Below are 20,017 nucleotides of genomic sequence, written 5' to 3' on the forward strand. Positions count from 1 at the left end.
TTATCAAGCACTTTATTGACAGTTATTGTTTATTTACTACACATTAACTGACGGACACTTTACATTTTATTGTTGCGTTCTAACGACAATTATACTAAAAAAATACTTTTTTTTCTCGAGGATGCGCGTCTTCCTGAAACATCCACCCATCTTATTTGCTGAGCCGCTTCTCCTCAGCTGTCGTCGGGCATTGGCGGGGTTCACCCGGGACTGGTCGCTTGGCATTCGCGCTCACAATCACACTTGTGAAGGACAATTTAGAGCGTTTAGTCAACCTGCCATGCATGTTTTTGAACATTTTTACATAAAGTGTTCAATTGCATACGGTAGATTAGTGTGTATACACATCATGTACATAATGCGCCGTATTGTAGTTTTATAACTACATTATCGTGGATGTTTTCTGTCAAGAGAATCACTTCGGGTGACACTAACAGGATTTGACACGAAATCCGAAAATGCGACGTCGTCCACTTGCTGTGGCATCCTCGTCAAACTCTCGACTTAAACAACACGGTGCCAGCAACCAAAAATTTGTCTTTCAAAATAAAAGTAAGAAAAAAAAAACAAGAAGCTGATATCGCGTCACGTTCAAACGACGGTCCGACTGCTCTTCTGGTAACAAAACCACCTCATGGAGAGTGACTGACCACGTGACGTGGACGCTGAATTGAGCTCCGGTCCAAACTTTCCACATAGAACCGGCTTATTTTATTTTGAAGGTTTTAACCGGAAATTGTGCTCAATCACTCACATCTTGGAGTGGCGTTGGTATGGTGGGATCTCCATGGCAACCACGACACTTGAGAAACGTTGAGTTTAGGAAATACTTTGGAGCAGAAGATGTCCCCATCAGAGGAAGTGACATTTGTGGACTAGCGTCGAGCAAGATGCTTTCATCAAAGTCCACCAAGCACAAAGCGGCGGAGGAGAAGACCAAACGTGGCAACCTTCAAGTAGCCCCCGCGCGCCAAAGCCGAGCGGTCAGCTGCCCCCGACCGGCGCAGAAGGGGGGGCGCGGCGCCCAAACGGGCTGCGAACGCCCCAGCAGGTCCAAATCCACTGCGGCCCGGACCGGACCCGACCGGGCCGCGACCGAGCACGCCGCCGGGTGTCCGGGGCGGCGGGGGCGAGCCAGTGTCCGGGAGTCAACAATTCACAGGTGAGACGGCGGCCAAAGAGGTTTGCCAGCTTGCTGCTCCTTAAAGAAGAACATTTCTGCATGTTTGGGCCCGCAAATTACGTGGATTTGATTGACGGTTTGGAGTTTGTGGACACAAATCCGGGATGTGGTCTAATCTTCATTCGTGGAGTTTGCATTATTGCGAGAGCTGTTCCTCCCACATTCCACAAAGCATGTTTTTCTACGAGGCTTTAGCTAACCCAAAACTGACCCATCCTGTGCTCAAGCGCGATAGAAAACACAAATGCAATCGCCACGTGTGCTCGTGGTCACGTGACAACATTCGGCACCTGTAGCTGCTGTGAGCTTTGATTTGGAGCGGTCTCAACTCTAATCTGGATCAAGCCAAGCGGCCTGTCTTCACGTGATGTCACTTACTGGCCAGCCTCTTGTCTTGTTGTTTTGTCATCTTTGCCCCTTTCTTGTCTTTCAGCCACAAATCCTTCACTGTCATCGCCCCGAATCCCAAGAAGAGAAGAGACATCCAAAAAAGTGAGTCCACACATTCATGACATGTCCACTCAGAATTCTTAAAGAAAGAAAGCGGTGTACAATGGACACCCGCATATTTTAGGTTCAGTATTTGCGAATGTACAATTGTTTGCATCCATCCTGGTGCGATTGGCTGAGCAGAGGCGGAGGCGGAGCTGGCGGCTCTGGAGCAGCTGAGGCTGAGCCGAGCCATGGCCTACGTCAACATCCAGCCCAGCAGCGTCGGTGAGGACCAAGCACACCCTGGCTCCATTCTTCACTTTTGGCCTGCTTGGTGGACTGGCGGTTTGCACGTCTGCCTCACAGATCTCAAGTGTGTGCGTGTGTGCGTGTTTGCGTGCGTGCGTGTGTGCGTGTGAGTGTGTGTGTGCGTGTGCGTGTGAGTGTGTGTGTGCGTGTGCGTGTGTGCGTGTGTTCAAAGGGGGCTGTTTGAGTCTGGAGGAAGTCAGAGTGAAGCAGCAGCAGGAAATGATGCAAGCCAAGAGGAAGCAGAAAGCGCTGTGACGTCACCAAGGCGTCCTGATGACGTGCGTGTTCCCCCCCCCGTGGGCGTGTCTTCTTCATTTCTCCTGCTGACCTGATGACAGCACATGACAAAACAGCAGCTGTATTTCAAAGAAAAAGCTTGACGAAAGGATCTGGCACCAACCCCCCCCCTAATCGTATTGCAAAATCCCCACAAGCACCTTTTGTTGTCATATTCGTAAACATTTGAGCAGCTGTGGAGGTCAAGCGTGATAATGCATGAATGACAGCAGAATAAGAGGCGGGACCATGACCAGACTGTTGCTTTTCGAGATGTTTCTTGCACAATCTCAAAATGCCCAAGATTGGACCACAATCTTTTTCTCTATATTTGTCTCCAGCCGCCTAAATTCCAGTGTCGACCTCATTAGTGGTCAATAAATGTTCATTTTCTGCTGCCCAACTTGTTTCTGTGACTCTTGTTTTACGCAAGCTCAGTTTCTGCCACTCGCAGTCTCTGTTTTTCAACTTGCACTAACGTGTCAGAATCGGGTCTGCTTTACGCAAAAGTTATTACGACGTTGCCCCGGTTACTGGCAATTTGTGTTGCGTGATTTGTACGGAGACATTTGAGCGACCCAAAGAACAAATCTCACTATTTGCATCGAACACCCATCGTATATTATCTAAGTATGGTGAATTGTTGCTCGCAGACTTTAGGTTTACGTTTTGTAAACTCGAACCTGCGTACGAAGAAGTGTCCGATGCGCATGCCTGAAAAGTCAGTGCGATGGCGGCCATTGTTGTAGTCCCAACGTAACACTATCGTGTGACGTAAATGCTGCGTTCACGTAATCCTCCGAAGAACCAGCGCTGTTTTTCCACTATGAACAATTAAAAAGACAGAAGACATTTATGCATTTGACATCGTGTTGTTGGTGAAATATGGTTCTGCTCCAAATATAAATCAGAATAAAGCAGGTTGTAATGAATATTTGTGAGTTCCCTTTTCAATTATTAATTATAATGCATATTGTGTTGAAATTGCCTGTGAATGTTGAAGAGCTGGAGGGGCACTGCAAGTGAACTGTTGAAATGTCGAATGTGATAGATCGGACGAACTTTATGTTGAACGTTTAACCTCTCTTCACGTGAATGTTTTTATCGTGGGGAAAGTGGGAATTTGGGCAACTCAGTTGGAATGGCTTGAATCGGTGGAAAAAATTGGAAGGAGTAGAACAGTGAAAAAATGGCAAAATAATAACACTGACTGTCGTTAGTTAATCGTTTACGAATCGTGAACTATCGGGCAGGTTTTTGCTCGCGTTTCCGTCAGTCCTATTTCCGAGTGTCCCCGAAGGCAGCATGAATCGGCGCTTGCTGAGCTGATCTTTGTGCGAAGCAAAGCGAGTTAGCACTTAGCAGCAGTTAGCCGCCGCACTTAGCAGCATTAGCGGCGGGTTAGCAACAGCAGAAGCAGCGGCGAGAGGACGCGAGTGCCAGGACTGCCACAAACCACGATTACACACTGAGTGCCACGGCCTACAAGGATGGTGAGGACGCATTTTGGACTCTTATTGTTATTTATTTATTGACTTCCATGTGACAATTCGGCCAGGTGCGAGTTTGCCAGCTAATGCTAACGCCTAGCGGTGTGTTTTCCTGACTCATTATTGAGGGGCTGGCTGCCATTTTAAAACCTAACACAAGCTCGCAAAACGATCAGCTTTAGGACACCAAAATGGACCGAGGCGGGTCCGAAGGCGACGAAACGGCCGCGCCAGCACGAATCGTGATGCGGCTTTTGCTCCAATCGCGTCCTCGAAGCCAGCTCGTCCGAAGCTAACGTGGCTAATGGAGCTAGCCCAGCAGCTAAGCGGCTAGCACGATGGCGTAGTAGGCTCACTGGGGAAAACTCTCCGATGCCACTTTGGGTTTTCGCTTCGAATCGTTTGAAATGTTTGACATGGCAGCAGATGGACGAGGCGCCCGCCCGGCGCGAGGTAAAACGCAGCGATCGTGACAGGACACCTACAAGAATGTCATTAGCACCTCCATCATCATCATCATCATCATCATTATTTTTGTCATCTCATCTATCTCCCTTACTTGCTCCAATTTGGATCCGCTTTTCAATTTGGGCCAAACAGTACCTTGCGTTGTTTTCATTTGAAATGATGACAGAATGACTTGAGCAATGAAACATGATCGCTTTCAATGTCTTGAAGTCATTTGACACAACCAGGTGTTGAATTGGTTTTTCGTTTCACTCTGAGAGATAGAGCTGATTTTTTTGTGTGTATAAAGATATTTATGTCTCGGTTTGGTTTGGCAGTGATGGCAGCATCTGATCTAACAGTGACACCTCAAACACTCCAAGAGAATTGAAGCGTTCTGTTCGGTCAAGTTTGACATTTTTTTTAAGAAGTGTCACCTTCTCCAAATGCCCCCAAACACAAACGACATTTGCTTGTATTTTTTTTTTTTAAATATGCAATATTTAAATGTCTTTTATTTTGTGTGTCACTTTGACAGCAAACCTCAACAGGAGGTGACAGACAGCTAAAACCAATTGAAGCAAGCACACTTGGCTTCTTTTTGGAATGAAAGTGAGAGTTGTCATTTATGTTCCTCCCAAAGACGTAATTCAGTAGTCTCCCATTTTGTTACATTGACTGAGTCAGAACGGGTGCTAGGGAATATCTTAAAAAAAAAAAAGAAAAAAAGTTTATCATGTGGGTGGCATCCAAATATTTTAAACTCAAAAATGTCTCATCACTTCACCGTCAATCAATTTTCAATCATTGCGGCTGGTCCAGCATCTTGCCTTGTTGCCGCAGTAACGGCCGCAGCTTCCCTGGCTTGTCCTCCTCACTGGATGCTGGTCCACATGCTCGCTCATGCCGGATTGAGGAAGTGGCCTTGACGCGGCTTTTAGTGGACTAATCTGGAATTAGCTGCGTGACGTTTGCTTGTGAAGTCCATCGCCAAACTCAGGCGCGCTCTCTGAAGGTGTCAATTGAACCTTCAAGTTGTCTCTCTTTTTTTTTAAACTCCATTCTTGAACTTCTTCCTTGAATGCCCACTTAAAGGTCTTTTGCTGCACTGTTTTGTTTTTTTCCTTGCATCTTCTCGCAGTTTAATGACATAAAACTTTAATCCTGCCAAATATCAGAATGGGCCTCGGCCTCGCCAAAGTCCCGTCAATTGACCGTTTGTCTTCCCAGGTGTGCTGGTGACGAGCGCTTTGGGCTGTAGGAGCGGCACACAGCGCCACCTGCCCGTGCACAGCGGCCGCTCCGCTCCGCTCCATCCCGACGCCGACGCCGCTCCCCGATGGAGTGCGCACTCTGAGAGCCGCGCGTCGCCCCGCCCGCATCGTCGCAGGAGACCGGCCCCGACGCCCGGCAGCAGCGCCAGGGACGCGTCGGCACGAGCCGCCGCCGCCGCCGCCATGTCGTCCAACCGGACCCAGAACCCGCACGGCCTCAAGCAGATCGGCCTGGACCAGATCTGGGACGACCTGCGGGCCGGCATCCAGCAGGTCTACACCAGGCAGAGCATGGCCAAGTCCAGATACATGGAACTCTACACGTATCCGCCACCCGTCTGTCGCTTTCTGGTTCTGGTTTTGGTTCTCTCTCTCTCTCTGATGCCCCGCATTTCCTTAACGCCGCCCGTCAGGCACGTGTACAACTACTGCACCAGCGTGCACCAGTCCAGCCAGGGCCGGGGCTCAGTGCCCCCCAGTAAGCCCTCCAAAAAGTCCACCACTCCGGGCGGAGCCCAGTTCGTGGGCCTGGAGCTCTACAAGAGGCTCAAGGAGTTCTTAAAGAACTACCTGACCAGCCTGCTCAAGGTGAGTCGGCGTCACGCGTTTGCCGCACCGATGGTCAGCGCTGGCAACGCCACGTGCGTCTCTGGTGTTGGGCGGCAGGACGGAGAAGACCTCATGGACGAGTGCGTGCTCAAGTTCTACACGCAGCAGTGGGAGGATTACCGCTTCTCCAGTAAAGTCCTCAACGGGATCTGTGCCTACCTCAACCGCCACTGGGTCCGACGGGAGTGCGACGAGGGACGCAAGGGCATCTACGAGATCTACTCGGTCAGAAGCGACAACCTTTTTTATTGTAATTTTCCGCCCCCCTCCGTACTAAGGCCGTAACGCCCACTGTTGACAAACGTCCGTCGTGCGATGATGAACGCGTTCCTAATCATTTGTCATTTCCTCACCTCAAATCATCACAAATGGAAAATCGTCTGCTCATCAAACCACCTCAACGCTTGTTTTGTTGTTTGCAGCTGGCCCTGGTCACCTGGAGGGAGTGTTTGTTCCGACCCCTCAATAAACAGGTGCGCGCGTTTTGACCTCAGCTGCTCGCTTCTCATGCTCTTCATTCCAACTTGAAATTTGTGTCGCAGGTAACAAACGCTGTGCTGAAGCTCATCGAGCGCGAGAGAAACGGCGAGACCATCAACACGCGCCTCATCAGCGGCGTGGTCCAGTCTTACGGTGGGTCGCAAGGCGCCGTCCTCGAGCACTTGCGCTCGTTACCTAACGTCGCGAACTCCTGCGAATACTAACGGCGCTCTCGCCCCCCCTTTAGTGGAGCTCGGCCTGAACGAGGAGGACGCCTTCGCCAAAGGGCCCACGCTGTCCGTCTACAAGGAATACTTTGAGTGCCAGTTCCTGACCGACACGGAACGCTTCTACACGCGCGAGAGCACCGAGTTCCTGCAGCAGAACCCGGTCACCGAGTACATGAAGAAGGTAGCACGCACGCACGCTTGCGACGCATCCACGCCGATGACGTCACGGTGCCGTTTGACGCCAGGCGGAGGCGCGGCTGCTGGAGGAGCAGCGGCGCGTGCAGGTGTACCTTCACGAGTCCACGCAGGACGAGCTGGCCAGGAAGTGCGAGCAGGTCCTCATCGAGAAGCACCTGGAGATCTTTCACACCGAGTTCCAGAACCTTCTGGACGCCGACAAGAATGAAGGTAAGCCGCGAGGGAGCAAAAGATTGTCGCCCGCCTGTCTGTGCCATTTTTATTTATTTTTTTTTCTGCATTGTCCTGTTTTATGTTCTCACGTTTGCGTGACGATGACGACCCGCGTGCTGTCTGTGTCAGACCTCGGGCGCATGTACAACTTGGTGTCCCGCATCACGGACGGCCTGGGCGAGCTGAAGAAGCTTCTGGAGACTCACATCCACAACCAAGGCCTGGCCGCCATCGAGAAGTGCGGCGAGGCGGCGCTCAACGTACGACGGCGCACGTCTGCGACGCGTCGAGCCGACGGTCGCCCGCGCTCACGCGTGTCGTTGTTGTTCAGGACCCCAAAGTGTACGTGCAGACCACGCTGGACGTGCACAAGAAGTACAACGCCTTGGTCATGTCGGCCTTCAACAACGACGCCGGCTTCGTGGCGGCGCTGGACAAGGTCAGTCGGGCCGGCGCCGGCGAGCGATCGTTGGTCGGGTCGTTCAGCGGGATGGATGGCGCGATTGACGGATGATGCGTCTTGTGCCGCCTTTTTTGCTCCCGTCAGGCGTGCGGCCGCTTCATCAACAACAACGCCGTCACCAGGATGGCGCAGTCGTCCAGCAAGTCGCCCGAGCTGCTCGCCAGATATTGCGACTCGCTGCTCAAGAAGAGGTGAGTCGATGCCGCTCGCCGCTCTTTTCTTGGCACGCGTCCCCTCTGCATTTTTTTCTCCACTTTTCTTTTTGTGCGTCTAACGTTTTGTCGCCATTTTTTTCCTTGTTTTTCTTTCTGCCTTGTCGCCGTCGTCAGCTCCAAGAACCCCGAAGAGGCGGAGCTGGAGGACACGCTGAACCAAGTGGTAAGGCCGCCGCGCCGCCGTTTGCCGGCCTTTCCAAAAACGCGTCCGTCCTGTCGCGTCTCGCAGATGGTCGTCTTCAAGTACATCGAGGACAAGGACGTCTTCCAGAAGTTTTACGCCAAGATGCTGGCCAAGCGTTTGGTGCACCAGAACAGCGCCAGCGACGACGCCGAGGCCAGCATGATCTCCAAACTCAAGGTGCCGACGCGCGGCGGCCATTTTGTCCCCCTCTTGCTCCTCCTCTTCCTCACGGCGCTTTTTGTGCTTTTGCAGCAAGCGTGCGGCTTTGAGTACACGTCCAAACTTCAGCGGATGTTCCAGGACATCGGCGTCAGCAAGGACCTCAACGAGCAGTTCAAGAAACACCTCACCAACTCGGAACCTCTCGATTGTCAGTCACGCACGCGCAGACGCGCTCGCTGCCGCCGTCGCACATTTGCAAAATTGAGTCTTCTGTTGTTGCTGCTTTCACGGAGGCTGGCAGAAATTTGACCGCATTTACTGTTGAGAATTTGCTTATGAAAATAATTGTTCAGCGATGAGTTGCTGATGAATGAATTAATCGCTGAGGACAAAGTGTGTGTTGTGTTTTTCAGTGGACTTCAGTATTCAGGTTCTGAGTTCTGGCTCTTGGCCTTTCCAGCAGTCGTGTACCTTTGCGCTCCCCTCCGAGGTAAACGCGCACATCGGGCGATTGGCCCGCTGATTTCCTGACTGACGCGCGTGTTTGTGTTTAGCTGGAGAGAAGCTACCAGCGCTTCACGGCGTTCTACGCCAGCAGACACAGCGGCAGGAAATTGACGTGGCTCTACCACCTGTCCAAAGGCGAGCTGGTGGCCAACTGCTTCAAGAACAGGTCTGTCGCCGTCGTCGTCTTCGCCGTCGTCGTCTTCGCCGTCGACGCCTTCGCCGTTGCCCGACAGAACATCATGACGTCCCGCTGTGTCGTAGGTACACGCTGCAGGCGTCCACCTTCCAGATGGCCATCCTGCTGCAGTACAACACGGAGGACAGCTACAGCGTGCAGCAGCTCTCGGACAGCACGCAGATCAAAACGGTGACCTATGACCTTAAGATTGCTTTTTAAAATGCATGATTTGGGAAGCGGAAGTCATTTGTGGGCGGGAACAACATTGTCACATGTCCACATTTTCACGGGACGGATGCGCTGCAAACGTTTCAAGGCTCTTCTTTTTCTTTTCCAGGACATCCTCATTCAAGTTCTGCAGATCTTGTTGAAGTCCAAACTATTGGTGAGTCGAGCCAGCGCTCGTCACTCTCGCTCGCTCGTATAAGCACGGCGTGCGCTCACCTGCGTCCGTCTTTGCGGCAGGTTCTGGAGGACGAGAACGCCAACGTGGACGAGGTGGACTTCAAACCGGACACCGTCATCAAACTCTTCCTGGGATACAAAAAGTCCGACTTCTTCCCGCACTGCCGCTTCCTGCTCGGCCACTGCCGCCATCTTTTCTGACGTGTGTGTGTGTGTATTCGTGTAGTAAAAAGTTGCGCGTCAACATTAACGTGCCCATGAAGACGGAGCAGAAGCAAGAACAGGAAACGACACACAAGAACATCGAAGAGGACCGCAAGCTTCTCATTCAGGTCAGCACACGAACACACACATTGTCGAACTTGGTCGCGATCATACCAGTCATGCTTTGTGTGTGCGTGCACTTGATTTTGTGTGCGTGCATGCGTGTGTGGTTCACATATGTTTGCGCCTGTGTGTTAATTTGTTTCCATGTGCATGTGCGCAGGCGGCCATCGTCCGCATCATGAAGATGCGCAAGGTGCTGAAGCATCAGCAGCTGCTAGCCGAGGTCCTCAACCAGCTGTCGTCTCGCTTCAAACCTCGCGTGCCCGTCATCAAGGTGCTCGACGCCCGCATGGCATCCCGCGGTGCGGTAAATATAAACACCGCTGACAGCCATCTCCCCCTTGTGGACAGAAATGCATCGACATCCTGATCGAGAAGGAATACCTGGAGCGGGTGGACGGAGAGAAAGACACGTACAGCTACCTGGCATGAGACCACAAGACACTCGCACACACACGCACACACACGCCCCCCAACCCCCACATGGCCTCAGTTTTATTTTTATGTGTTTTTTTTTTTTTTCTTCTGTGAGAAACAAAGCGTGGCTCATGACTTGCGGCGGAAATGTGTGTGTGTGTGTGTGTGTGTCTGTGTGTGTGCGCGCGCGGCACACCGGAGCTGCTGAGCATCTAGCCGCCAACTGGAGGCTGAACTCGAACCTCTGCGCTCTCCCGCCAGTCATGAAGGAACTTAACACGCTCCCCCACCAACCCGCGCACGTTGTAAATATGCGCAGAGTCTAAGAGGAAGAACGCCTCGTTGTTCTCAAGGCAAGCCTTCAGCCAATCAGAGAGCCATATCCAAAGGTTTCTGCATGTCGCCGCTTCTCTCGCGCAGGAGGACATTTGTATAGTGGGCTTCATTTTCTAAATGTGTGACAAATAAACGACTAAAAGGTTTCGTAAACATGCCCTGACTTTTTATTGCAGCCAAGGCATGATTGAGGTCCTTTTTTTTTCTTTTTCTTTTTTTTAAAGAGCCACGTATAGTAAGGTGTATTTTTTTTTAAGGCCTTATATGTAGTCTTTTTTTTTTTTTAACTCCATATTTGGTGGTGTTTAATAATAAAGTCAACCATGTATAGAAGGGCATTTTTGATTGTCTAAAAAAAAAAAAGCCACTTTTCCTGGTCATCTTTTTTCAAGACAACCATGTATAGTGGGGTGTTTTTTTTTTTTAAAACATGGTCCTCTTGAAAAAAATGTCTTAATATGCATGGTCATTTCTTTAATAATAAATAAAAAAATATTTAAAAAAAAAATTAAAAATTCTCAAAACAATTTTTTTTTTAAAAATCTAAAAATGAAAAAAAACTATTTTGAGAACTCAGTTGATCAGCAGAAATTGGAGTACTACCTTTTTGAGCAGGGTTCGAATCCTGGAGCAAACTTTAAATTGAGCAAGACATCCTTACAAATTAAATGTTACCAGATATTTTGAGTGCAAAGCTTCAGCTCACCCGCTTGAACCTTAAATGGTGATCAAGAGGTTTATGGTTCAAAACCCGGCTTGAAGTCTATCTTCGTTGCATATTAAGAATAAACAAATACCCAGACAATATTTTATCTAACTATAAATTTAATATAGAAAACCGCCTTACTATACATGGTCATTTTTTTTATATGTTGCATGGTGTTGGCATGCGAGCAAGGCGACTTAGGTCACTGCTTCCCTCCATCGCCTTTAGATTCATTTGCAGTATTCCTTTCTTCGGTTATTTTAATCGGCCTCAAACTCTACACGCATCATACTTCTCATTTCATGCGAGAAAATGCGCAAAAAAAATAAAAGACAAAGCAAAGGAGCACTTTTGAGTTTATTGTGCAGCCATAAAAACTAAATCCGTGTAAACAAATTCAGCACCGTTTTTGTTTTTCTTCCCCACAAGTGGGAAAATGGAAAAATAGGAAAACAGTCCAAAGAGACGCCTGAGTGCTCGCTGCTGATTGGCTGTCGAGCAGCACTTTTGATTTGTAAACAGGAGAGCTCATCCCAGCACATTGTGACGTCACTGACATTTTTGTTTTCTTTCATTTTGTTATTACAGCAGGAAGTGGATCAGGCGCTTGCGCCAGAGTCACCAGGCGCAAGCGCCGACATTCACGTCAGGAAAAAAAAAAAGTAAAAAAACCCGCGTCAAACGCGTTTTGGATTCTATGGCAGTGAGTCACATGGCTACAAAATATCCAACTTGTGAAAGCATAGCACAGCATTTATTCCATTTTCTACTAGTGCTGGACTGTCCATGAAGCTACTAGTAACTGTCCGTGCGCAAGTAGAACCACCGTGTGTCTTGTAATCCCCCCACCCCACTTCTTCAAAGTAATTCAACTTTTGGCCTACTAGAAGGCAATCAAACCTCATTGATAAATATCGGCAATGTGTTACTAGTAAGACAACTAGTAGACGGGTGTCATACTAGTAATCTCCTTAGCAAGGATTGAATGCGGAAAGCGATGTTTTCATGCCGTTTGGTTTGATCTTCAAAAGTTTGTTTACTATCGTCTTGTCGCTTGCTCCACGCATCGGCAGACGTCACGGTCAAGAAATTGCCGTCCGGCCAAAGATGCCACAATCGCAACAAGGCGAAACGTTGCCGACGCCATGAGCGCGGCGAGTGACGTGCGCGCAAACGACACAAGCTTGCCGCTGCCGACTGGTCCCTGAAGGTTCGAGTGATGGTACTCGTTTGTAAAACTTGAAAATTGCAAAAACACAACAAACATACCAAGTTCGCGCCTTCAACCGAACAAAAAGATGCTTCAAATCTTCCTGAAATGTTTTTTTTTTTTTTTTGACAAGCTGACGGTCGTCGTGAAGGTAGTTGGTGAGCACACACGCTTTGTTGTGCGCCGCCAACGTGGTCAGGCAAGCTCCATCTCGCGCTCGATGCCGACATACTTGAGAGCGTCCGCTTGACTGTACCTGAAAAGACAAACGCAGCAATTCTTCACGACCTTGACCTGAGAGTTCAATTTGTTCCAGGACCAAGCTTGTAACTCAATCGATCATTTAACAAACACTCCATAAAGGTAATCTTGTTACATTTTTTTTTTTGCTCATAACACAACACAAACAAAAGAAAAATAACACAAATCAAGCAGACGACGACTCGAGTTAGGGCCCTCTTAAGTCAAAATATGAAATTTGCGCGGGCGTACCTGTAGTCGAAGAAGAGCTCCTCTCCCGTTTGAATGGCGCGCTTGGCGAAGATGCCGATTCTGTGGTCGCCGTTCACCATCATCACTGAAGACACATTTGCGCCCGTCAGCACCTTCACACGCACTATTAACACTCAGCATGCCACGCCACACGCTAACGATGAGGCTTGTGATTCATTCCTTCACCCAAAGAGGAGTGAAGTGATATGCAGCATGGAAAAGGGAATCGGAATGACATTTTTCTCCTCAACAGCCAACCTTCGCGTTGTTGCACAATGAGTGTGCGTGCGAGCGTTCTGACCTTTGGCGTAGCAGTTTGGGTTGACGGAGTGGTTGGCGAATCGGATCTTGTTGCCTTTACGGGTGGCGTCAACGACAAAGTCTGACGGGGATCACCAAAAAAAAAAGAAAAAAAAAAAGCACAAACTGATGACATCAGCAAAAAAGGGCAGCTCACCACGACGTGCGCGTCACGTGACCGTTACCGTTGTTGAGGTTGAAGAGGAAGCTGCACATGTATTTGTCGTAGACTTTGCCTCGGCGGTCCGCTTCATCTTGGGAGATGATCTGAAAAGGACGTGTGCTACCACGTTAGCATTAGCGCACAACCGCTCGGACGGGCGTTCCTACCTCGCCGCAGTATTCTGAGATAAACTCGTTCTTCTGGACCGGCTCCTTGATGAAGATGCCCCAACCCGCCACGTCGGATGGCGCCAGCAGGAGGTGCTAGACGGGAGAGGAGGACAAAGGTAAGAACACAAGCGAGTGATTTGGGAGTCTGAAACGATGAATGACATTCCAACAGCACTCCAAAATATCAGCTCACCTTCTTGGCGCCTCTCTGGATGGAGCAGTTCTTGCACGAGACGTTCTTGCTGTCCCAGTGCTCGGCGGCGCCGCAGGTCAGGCAAAGGTCGGGGTCGCACTCCCTAACGGCCAGGTAGCACGGGCACTGCTTGGTGTTACACTGAGCTTTGCAGCGGCAGCCCGGGAATCGGTTCTGGCCTGCGAAACGGAAGGCCGTGGCGGTCGTGTGACTCGCATGTCGTGACATGATCGCGGTCACGTGACGTGCGATGGTGTCATGTGAATTTCCTTCTTACACTCAGAGCTGCATTGGCAGAATTTCTCACAGAAGTTCTGGGCGGTGACGCACGGACAAGACGAGTCGCAAGGCTGTCGGGGATGGTCACACGGCTGGTAGTTGTACACGTGATTGGACGAGCCATCTGCAGGGGGGCGGGGCCACACACAGAGCTCGTCATTCATCTCATGAGCCGTGATTTGGGCGCACGGGCTGAACCCCGACCTTTCTTGAGCTGGATCTTCCTGCAGTGCGTGGCCCAAAGTCGATGCTTCCTCTTCTTCTTCCTGGGGGGCGTGTCCTCGTCTTCAGCGGGAGCGCGCGAGATGATGCTCGACTCTTTCACCCGGAACTCGTACACCTGACAAACGGCAGCGGGCGCGGTGAAGTGGAGCAAAAGTGGACGCAAGGAATCAAATTGTTTTTTTGTTTTTTTTTATGTGCACGCGTGCGCTCACCTGTCGACACGTCTTGGTTCCGATGAGTCTGGCGATGGCGCAGTAGTTGTCGTAGTACGTCCCGATGAGAACGCGGAAGAGCGACGCGTCGGCGCCGCTCCACTCCAGTGCCTCGGCAGGAAGCTTCAGTTTGAGTTTAACGGGTGTCTGACAGCGAGAGTTGCTCTCTGCAAGGCACACACCAGGCTGACTTACTTGACCGGCAACCCAAACGAGACTTCATGAAATCTAAACGGATAGATGATTCTTAATCTCATCGAACGTCAAAGGTTGAGTCAAAGTAGTCTATTCTGTTCATTCTCACGACGTGATCATCATGTTGACGTTAGTGTCGGGGCAACGCTAATGCGACCTGAGCTGCTGCCGCTGTTGTCGTCCTTCTTGTCATCGTCGTCGTCTTTGCCGCCCTCGCGTTCGCTGTCCGTGTCTTTAGCTTCGGCGGCGTTGGGCGTTCCGGGTCGGCTGTTGCTGTTGGGCACGCGTCCACGGCGACGCCCCGTCGTGCGCTTAGAGGGCGTCTTGGCGCGCTCCGCTGCACCCACGGCGTCCTGAAACAAAGTCCACGTGAGACGAGTGGAGGGCTTACAATAAAAAAATTGCCACATCAAATTCATTTTTTTTGTGTATGTAGTCCCCCCTCTCTTCCAAAGACGGCCTAAACGACGTGTGGTGTGCTCACCTGCAGCAGGTTCATGTAACAGTCCACGCCGCAGGGCTTGCTGTCCTCCAGGTTCTCCAGATTCTTGCGTTTGTACGTGTTGGGCGTGGCGTGGAACGCTGGAGGAGAACAAAGCCTGAGTGGCAACCAACTCCAAAGACGTTTCAACTATCTGCTCCAGACCGGAGCATTTCTGTTTCCGTCAACGCCTCCGCGCTTCGGACACTCACGGTGGAGGAAGCAGTCGTATTTGAAGCAGCGTCTGCAGAAGAGCGTGTGGAACGAGTGCAGGCTCTGCTCGCGCTGCACCGAGCGAGCGTTAGGACCGTCGATGTTTGGCGTGCATTCGGGAGGCAACGCGCCAGGAAGCTGCTGCTGCGTTAACTCCTTGTACCTAACACGCGCGCGCGCACACACACACACACACACCACGTGGCCCTTAAATATTAAAAAGAATATTATAATAAATGATAATAATGAGAGCAGTCATACTTTAAGATAAAAAGTTATAATCTCAGAAGAATAAAGAATTTAGACTTTAGGTGCCAGCAATAGCAATAAAAGACCAGCAGGGGGCAGTGTGGCTTTGCAAAATGCCTTCCTGTTGCTTTGAGCTGCTTGGACAAGTTGTCAGAGTTCATACTTCTCTTTCAGCTCCTCCGTGGAACCTTTGTCAGGGAACATGGCAGAGATGGCTTCAAAGATCTTGTCCGACGGAAACTTCTTGCTGCAGTCATCATTGGCTCGGCCTGGACACCATCATAACCACAACAACGGATTTAATACATTTTGCTACAGCGATACCTCGCAAATGGCATTTTGAGGCACTTCCTTGTTTGTCAGTCAGGGTGCGACATTTTGTTCATATCACGGCTCTTTTTTGCCCAGAAATATTGCTGACGTTTCATTTTTAAGCTGGTCGAACGCGACCCGTTTCAGACCCGACTGGCAGTGCAAAACTTGTAAGTTGGGGCGCTCGTAAGTCAAGGTACCACCACGCATAGAAAGCATCCATCGGAGATGCGAAGCGAGCACACGCACACGTCACCTTCGTTGATGTGCGCTTCGTCCGAGTGCTCCCGGCCGTCGGACATGGCGTCCATCTTCTCCATCTTGAAGTCAGCCTCTTCCTCCTCCTCTTCCTCGTTGTCGCTGTACTGCGCCAGCGAGCTGACCAACTCCACGAAGATCTCGTCGTTGATGAAGCCGCACTCTGCAACGCGCACAAACTCTCGTCAACCCTTCCACTTCCCGCCGCGCCACGCGCAGACCCCGGCATGCTCACCTCGGTCTCCGTGGACTTTTCCGTCATAGTTCTTGATCAGCTCCTCGATGAACGTGCCATCCTGGTCCAGGATCTCGTCTCCCATGTAGGGGATGTTATAGAGCACAGTCTCATCCTCCACCTGAGACGCCGACAGACACGTTTAATTCACACGCATTGGAAGGGCCACCTCGATGGCCGCCTCTCGTTTCTTATCACATTCTGCAGCGTTGAGCTTTTTGGTGAACTTTCAGGATCAAACTAAAATGCGCATCACCCGACACGGCTGAAGTTAATTTGACATTTTATAAGCCTTTGATTGTGAGTTGCGAGATATTCCAGCTCAAGCGACTTGGACTGTGAATATCCGGTTTGTGAGTTCAAAGAGACATTAAAAGAAGTTTCGCTGACCATGAAGTTTTGCTGCAGCGGCGACCACGAGTACATAACGGGGATGGAGGCCACGGCGTTGAGGGTCTTCAGGGGGATGACCTGGCGGGGGAACTCGGAGAAGCCGCTGTCCACGGTGCACTGCACGCAAGCAAAGTGAAAGCGCAACTTTGAGACTTTTTCCGAGTGGCAAAAGGCCAAACGTTCCTGAACGCCGCCATGAGTAAACAATGTCAGAACTTGTTTTGTTTTTTTTGCGACCTCATCAGCCTAATTTCATTCCATTTTATTTTTTTTATTCTATGAAGGGAATAATTTTTTTTTCCATCTTAAAAATGGCAACCCTATCAAATTGTTGCCGTGGTTTCATTTCAGGTCAGCGGTGGCGAATCTCTTTCACAACACAGAATTATTCCCCCTAACCTATTGTCTCCAAACTAGAAGTGCAACAATTGATCGATTATAAAACAAATTAACAACTTTTTTTTTTATAATTGATTAATAGTGGTTGTCGATTATTATTATAGGCACTGACCTCTCGCGTGCCTCTGAGTGAGCCGACAGATGTCATGATGTGGACGGGCTGGATGCGCCGCGTCTTCCACTCCTGGTTCAAGATGTCGGTGCGCTCCAGGATCTTCTGGCGGTTGCTGTTGAACATGCTCTGAAAAGATCCAAGGAGAAAGTCAGCGGACATAGACGAATGGGCACCGCGTTGCCGGTCACTTGATTCGACTTGAGGGCGGGACGATGAGGCGCACGAACCTTGACCTCGTCGGCCCGCCTGAAGCGCTTGAGTTGGCGCAGCCTCATGTACTCAGACTTGACTCTCCTCTTCCAGCGGGCGGGGCCTTTCTCTGAACGCTTGCCAGTCAGCACCATGATCACACTGCGGCCGCACACAAGGTGGACCGTCACAAACAGGCTTTCGGTGCGTCAGCTGATGTGACGTATCGGATTTCACAGAACAAAGCTTCAAATGTGCATGTTATGATCTGGAAGTCAACCATGAAACAATGCACGTACACCCACACGTCGTCTACGATGCAACTTCCTGACGGCAAAGTTTCAGTGCAAGCCAAGGAATTTGCCCCAATGTCAGTGAAAAAGGTTAACAGGAAACAGCAGCGGCATCAGCTATTTGAAGTCAATTGCCCATGATTTGAATATATTTACATTTATGGCAAGAAATGTTATGAAAGTGCACACACTGGCACATAGTATAAAGGCTAAGAAGTTAAAACTTGTTTAGTCGATTGAGTTTTGGAATCGTTTATTAGTCTATTGGTGTGTACCTGCGTCTTACAGGTTGGACGCCATTTGTGTGGACAAAAGTCACTGATTTGGTGACTTTGCGAGGGTCAACTCCTGACAGGAAAACATCGTACCTATCTCAATTCAAAACTTGACTAGCTTTAAAATACAACTACAACAAATGAGATGAGCGTGCTCTCAAAAGTGGTGTTTCATTGGTAACCGTTTGGACACATATTCACTTGAATGGTGCTAAAGTTGTGACTTGGTAGGATAAATGAATCCATATGGCAACTTATCCAGATTGTTGTCATTGCATACACGAGACTGGTCGACTTTGCCAAGAAAGCAGTTGCAGAAGTTTCGACACCAAATCGCGACCGGACAGGAAAAGCCCATTTGGCTGGGCTAGCTAGCGCGTAAGTTCCCCAACACATTCGACAGGGGACAAAAACTAACTAGGAAGAAAGAAAAACTCGCTGCATTCGAAAGGTGAGACAAGCGGGCGAATGGAGCCGCTCGGCCTTGCCTGTGCGGTTCGTTCCTTTGTCTTCATCCAAAAGTGCGCTGCCAACTCGGCGACCAAGTCGCCCTTTGTGTGCGGAGCAGCTGCTAGCAGCGCGCTAGCTCGGCGACTAGCGCAGTTAGCTAACCGAAGAAAACGAAGCCTTTGGCCGCACGACAATGACTTTGCTTCACAAAAGTCGTCTGACGTTTGCCGCTAGAAATTCCAGTGGACGCCGGGGCTCAACTTCCACTCGACCGCGACGGCGACTCAATGCAATACGGTTCACAAGCGTCGCTGTGCGGACGACTGAAGTCGTTCTATTTTCCCACTACCGCTGTGGCCGATTCAAGAGGCGCCAAACGGTTGGACCAATCACAGGCGTCGACATAAGGCTAGCTGAGTGTCGTATGATACGTTAGGCCGTTAGTATCAGGGTGTCAGCCAATGGAAGATCACGACCGACTGGAGGCCTGTGGCGGGGTACATGTGGACACGTTCCCTTTGTTCCATCGAAGACGCGAAAAATAAAATAAAAAAGGCACAAAAAACACTGACCATAAAAAGCTAATTTCAATGGCAAACCGCTTCGCCAATGACTTGGACACCTCTCACTTGATTAAACTGCAACCGTCTATTCAATTTGACGGCGTGACATTCTTGAAACGACTTTATTGCTTTAATAAGAGGACATTGTATGCACGTGTCATTTAATATAGTTTGGATTGTTTGCCGCCCGACACACTTGATTTCATCCTGTCAAACGATGACATTTGATGAGGGTCGCCAAGTTTATCTGACCCCGCCCCCACAAGACGCTCATTGGTTGTTAGAATGCTGCCTTCACGTGTACGCGACATGTGCACACTACGATCCATTCATGTTTACCTTTTTAATTCTAATTATCATTGTCGCTAGATTTGGCAACTGCAGATTCAAATAAAGCAGCAAGTTTTCCAATTAGTGCATGTGGGTCCAAATACGGCCCCTTGCGCCAGCTTTGTTCACACCAAACCAAGATTATCGGCATTGTAGGGGTCCTCCTCACGAAGAAACATAACCATCATCTCGCAAGCGGCTTCACCTTTGTTAATAATTGTACGGATGAGGGGCCGCGCCTTGTGCTTTCTTTCTGTTTGACTATTCAGCGCATCTTCGTCAGCCTCGCTGAGAACACCGTCCTGAAACAAGCGGCCCACCAGTGTCTCCAGCGTTGCCATCGAAATCCGCCGGATGAACTCGGAACAAACGTTTTTCTTTTCTTGACTCCTCGTCAGAGAATTGGATTCCGCGTAGGTTGTCTTACTTGCGCAGTTTCGTTTTTACCCAGACTAAAATGCTGGCACGTCTTTCCTCGTCACACATTCATTTTTGTGTGATGACGCAGGGACCAAGTTTGAAACACGCCGGATTGTTTAGAAGTATTAAGTCAACCGTACAAACGTGAAAATGAGTCACACATGGACAAAAGTAAATTGGTTGAGGTGAACAGCTTCAAGTCTGAATGGTTTCAACCGATGAAGAAACGCAGTACTTGGCGCTCAATAAAATTATTTTTTTGTATGCAAGTGAAGAGAATTATGAGATAATTATTTTGACGGCAGTTAATCTGATCCTTTATTTGAAAGAAAGAAAAGCTTAAGCCACACAGTGTTGATGTT

At 49.7% G+C, this 20,017-nt stretch overlaps 3 protein-coding genes across 4 annotated transcripts in view; 2 read left to right on the top strand and 1 right to left on the bottom strand.

Annotated features, from left to right (window-relative positions):
* Positions 1-157: 157 nt before the first annotated feature.
* On the top strand, positions 158-2,603 carry LOC148318570 (uncharacterized). The gene is made up of 4 exons (XM_088283331.1): positions 158-1,162; positions 1,617-1,675; positions 1,817-1,900; positions 2,097-2,603. The coding sequence occupies exons 1-4, from the start codon at positions 774-776 to the stop codon at positions 2,177-2,179; spliced, it is 615 nt and encodes a 204-aa protein (XP_088139457.1). The 5' UTR covers positions 158-773; the 3' UTR covers positions 2,180-2,603.
* An 869-nt stretch (positions 2,604-3,472) lies between these two features.
* LOC148318571 (cullin-1) overlaps positions 3,473-20,017 on the top strand; it is a 114,686-nt gene continuing 98,141 nt past the window's right edge. Inside the window, exons 1-22 of one of the 2 annotated variants that reach the window (XM_088283322.1) lie at positions 3,473-3,693; positions 5,368-5,734; positions 5,825-5,999; positions 6,078-6,245; positions 6,443-6,493; positions 6,563-6,653; positions 6,748-6,911; positions 6,976-7,138; positions 7,271-7,401; positions 7,473-7,580; positions 7,689-7,795; positions 7,934-7,982; positions 8,049-8,180; positions 8,256-8,373; positions 8,579-8,655; positions 8,720-8,838; positions 8,934-9,039; positions 9,188-9,235; positions 9,316-9,398; positions 9,482-9,587; positions 9,743-9,856; positions 9,934-10,030. In XM_088283322.1, coding sequence (XP_088139448.1) covers positions 5,595-5,734; positions 5,825-5,999; positions 6,078-6,245; positions 6,443-6,493; positions 6,563-6,653; positions 6,748-6,911; positions 6,976-7,138; positions 7,271-7,401; positions 7,473-7,580; positions 7,689-7,795; positions 7,934-7,982; positions 8,049-8,180; positions 8,256-8,373; positions 8,579-8,655; positions 8,720-8,838; positions 8,934-9,039; positions 9,188-9,235; positions 9,316-9,398; positions 9,482-9,587; positions 9,743-9,856; positions 9,934-10,014 — 2,331 coding nt within the window. In that variant the 5' untranslated portion in view covers positions 3,473-3,693; positions 5,368-5,594 and the 3' untranslated portion in view covers positions 10,015-10,030. Of the gene's footprint in view, positions 3,694-5,367; positions 5,735-5,824; positions 6,000-6,077; positions 6,246-6,442; positions 6,494-6,562; positions 6,654-6,747; positions 6,912-6,975; positions 7,139-7,270; positions 7,402-7,472; positions 7,581-7,688; positions 7,796-7,933; positions 7,983-8,048; positions 8,181-8,255; positions 8,374-8,578; positions 8,656-8,719; positions 8,839-8,933; positions 9,040-9,187; positions 9,236-9,315; positions 9,399-9,481; positions 9,588-9,742; positions 9,857-9,933; positions 10,491-20,017 lie in introns of those variants that run through there. The other variant, XM_088283321.1, reaches the window with a different exon arrangement.
* ezh2 (enhancer of zeste 2 polycomb repressive complex 2 subunit) lies at positions 12,281-18,862 on the bottom strand. Its single transcript, XM_088283440.1, has 19 exons — positions 18,381-18,862; positions 17,363-17,486; positions 17,133-17,261; positions 16,619-16,738; positions 16,229-16,349; positions 15,992-16,156; positions 15,587-15,692; positions 15,174-15,337; positions 14,965-15,062; positions 14,638-14,833; positions 14,286-14,452; positions 14,053-14,188; positions 13,847-13,972; positions 13,570-13,748; positions 13,374-13,469; positions 13,229-13,310; positions 13,045-13,125; positions 12,744-12,828; positions 12,281-12,507 (listed from the first exon to the last, which is right to left on the bottom strand). The coding sequence occupies exons 2-19, from the start codon at positions 17,477-17,479 to the stop codon at positions 12,447-12,449; spliced, it is 2,229 nt and encodes a 742-aa protein (XP_088139566.1). The 5' UTR covers positions 17,480-17,486; positions 18,381-18,862; the 3' UTR covers positions 12,281-12,446.

The sequence above is a fragment of the Idiotropiscis lumnitzeri genome, chromosome 19 (assembly GCF_059441095.1).
Source record: "Idiotropiscis lumnitzeri isolate Australia: NSW breed Sydney's pygmy pipehorse chromosome 19, RoL_Ilum_1.0, whole genome shotgun sequence".
Classification (NCBI taxonomy): Eukaryota; Metazoa; Chordata; class Actinopteri; order Syngnathiformes; family Syngnathidae; genus Idiotropiscis; species Idiotropiscis lumnitzeri.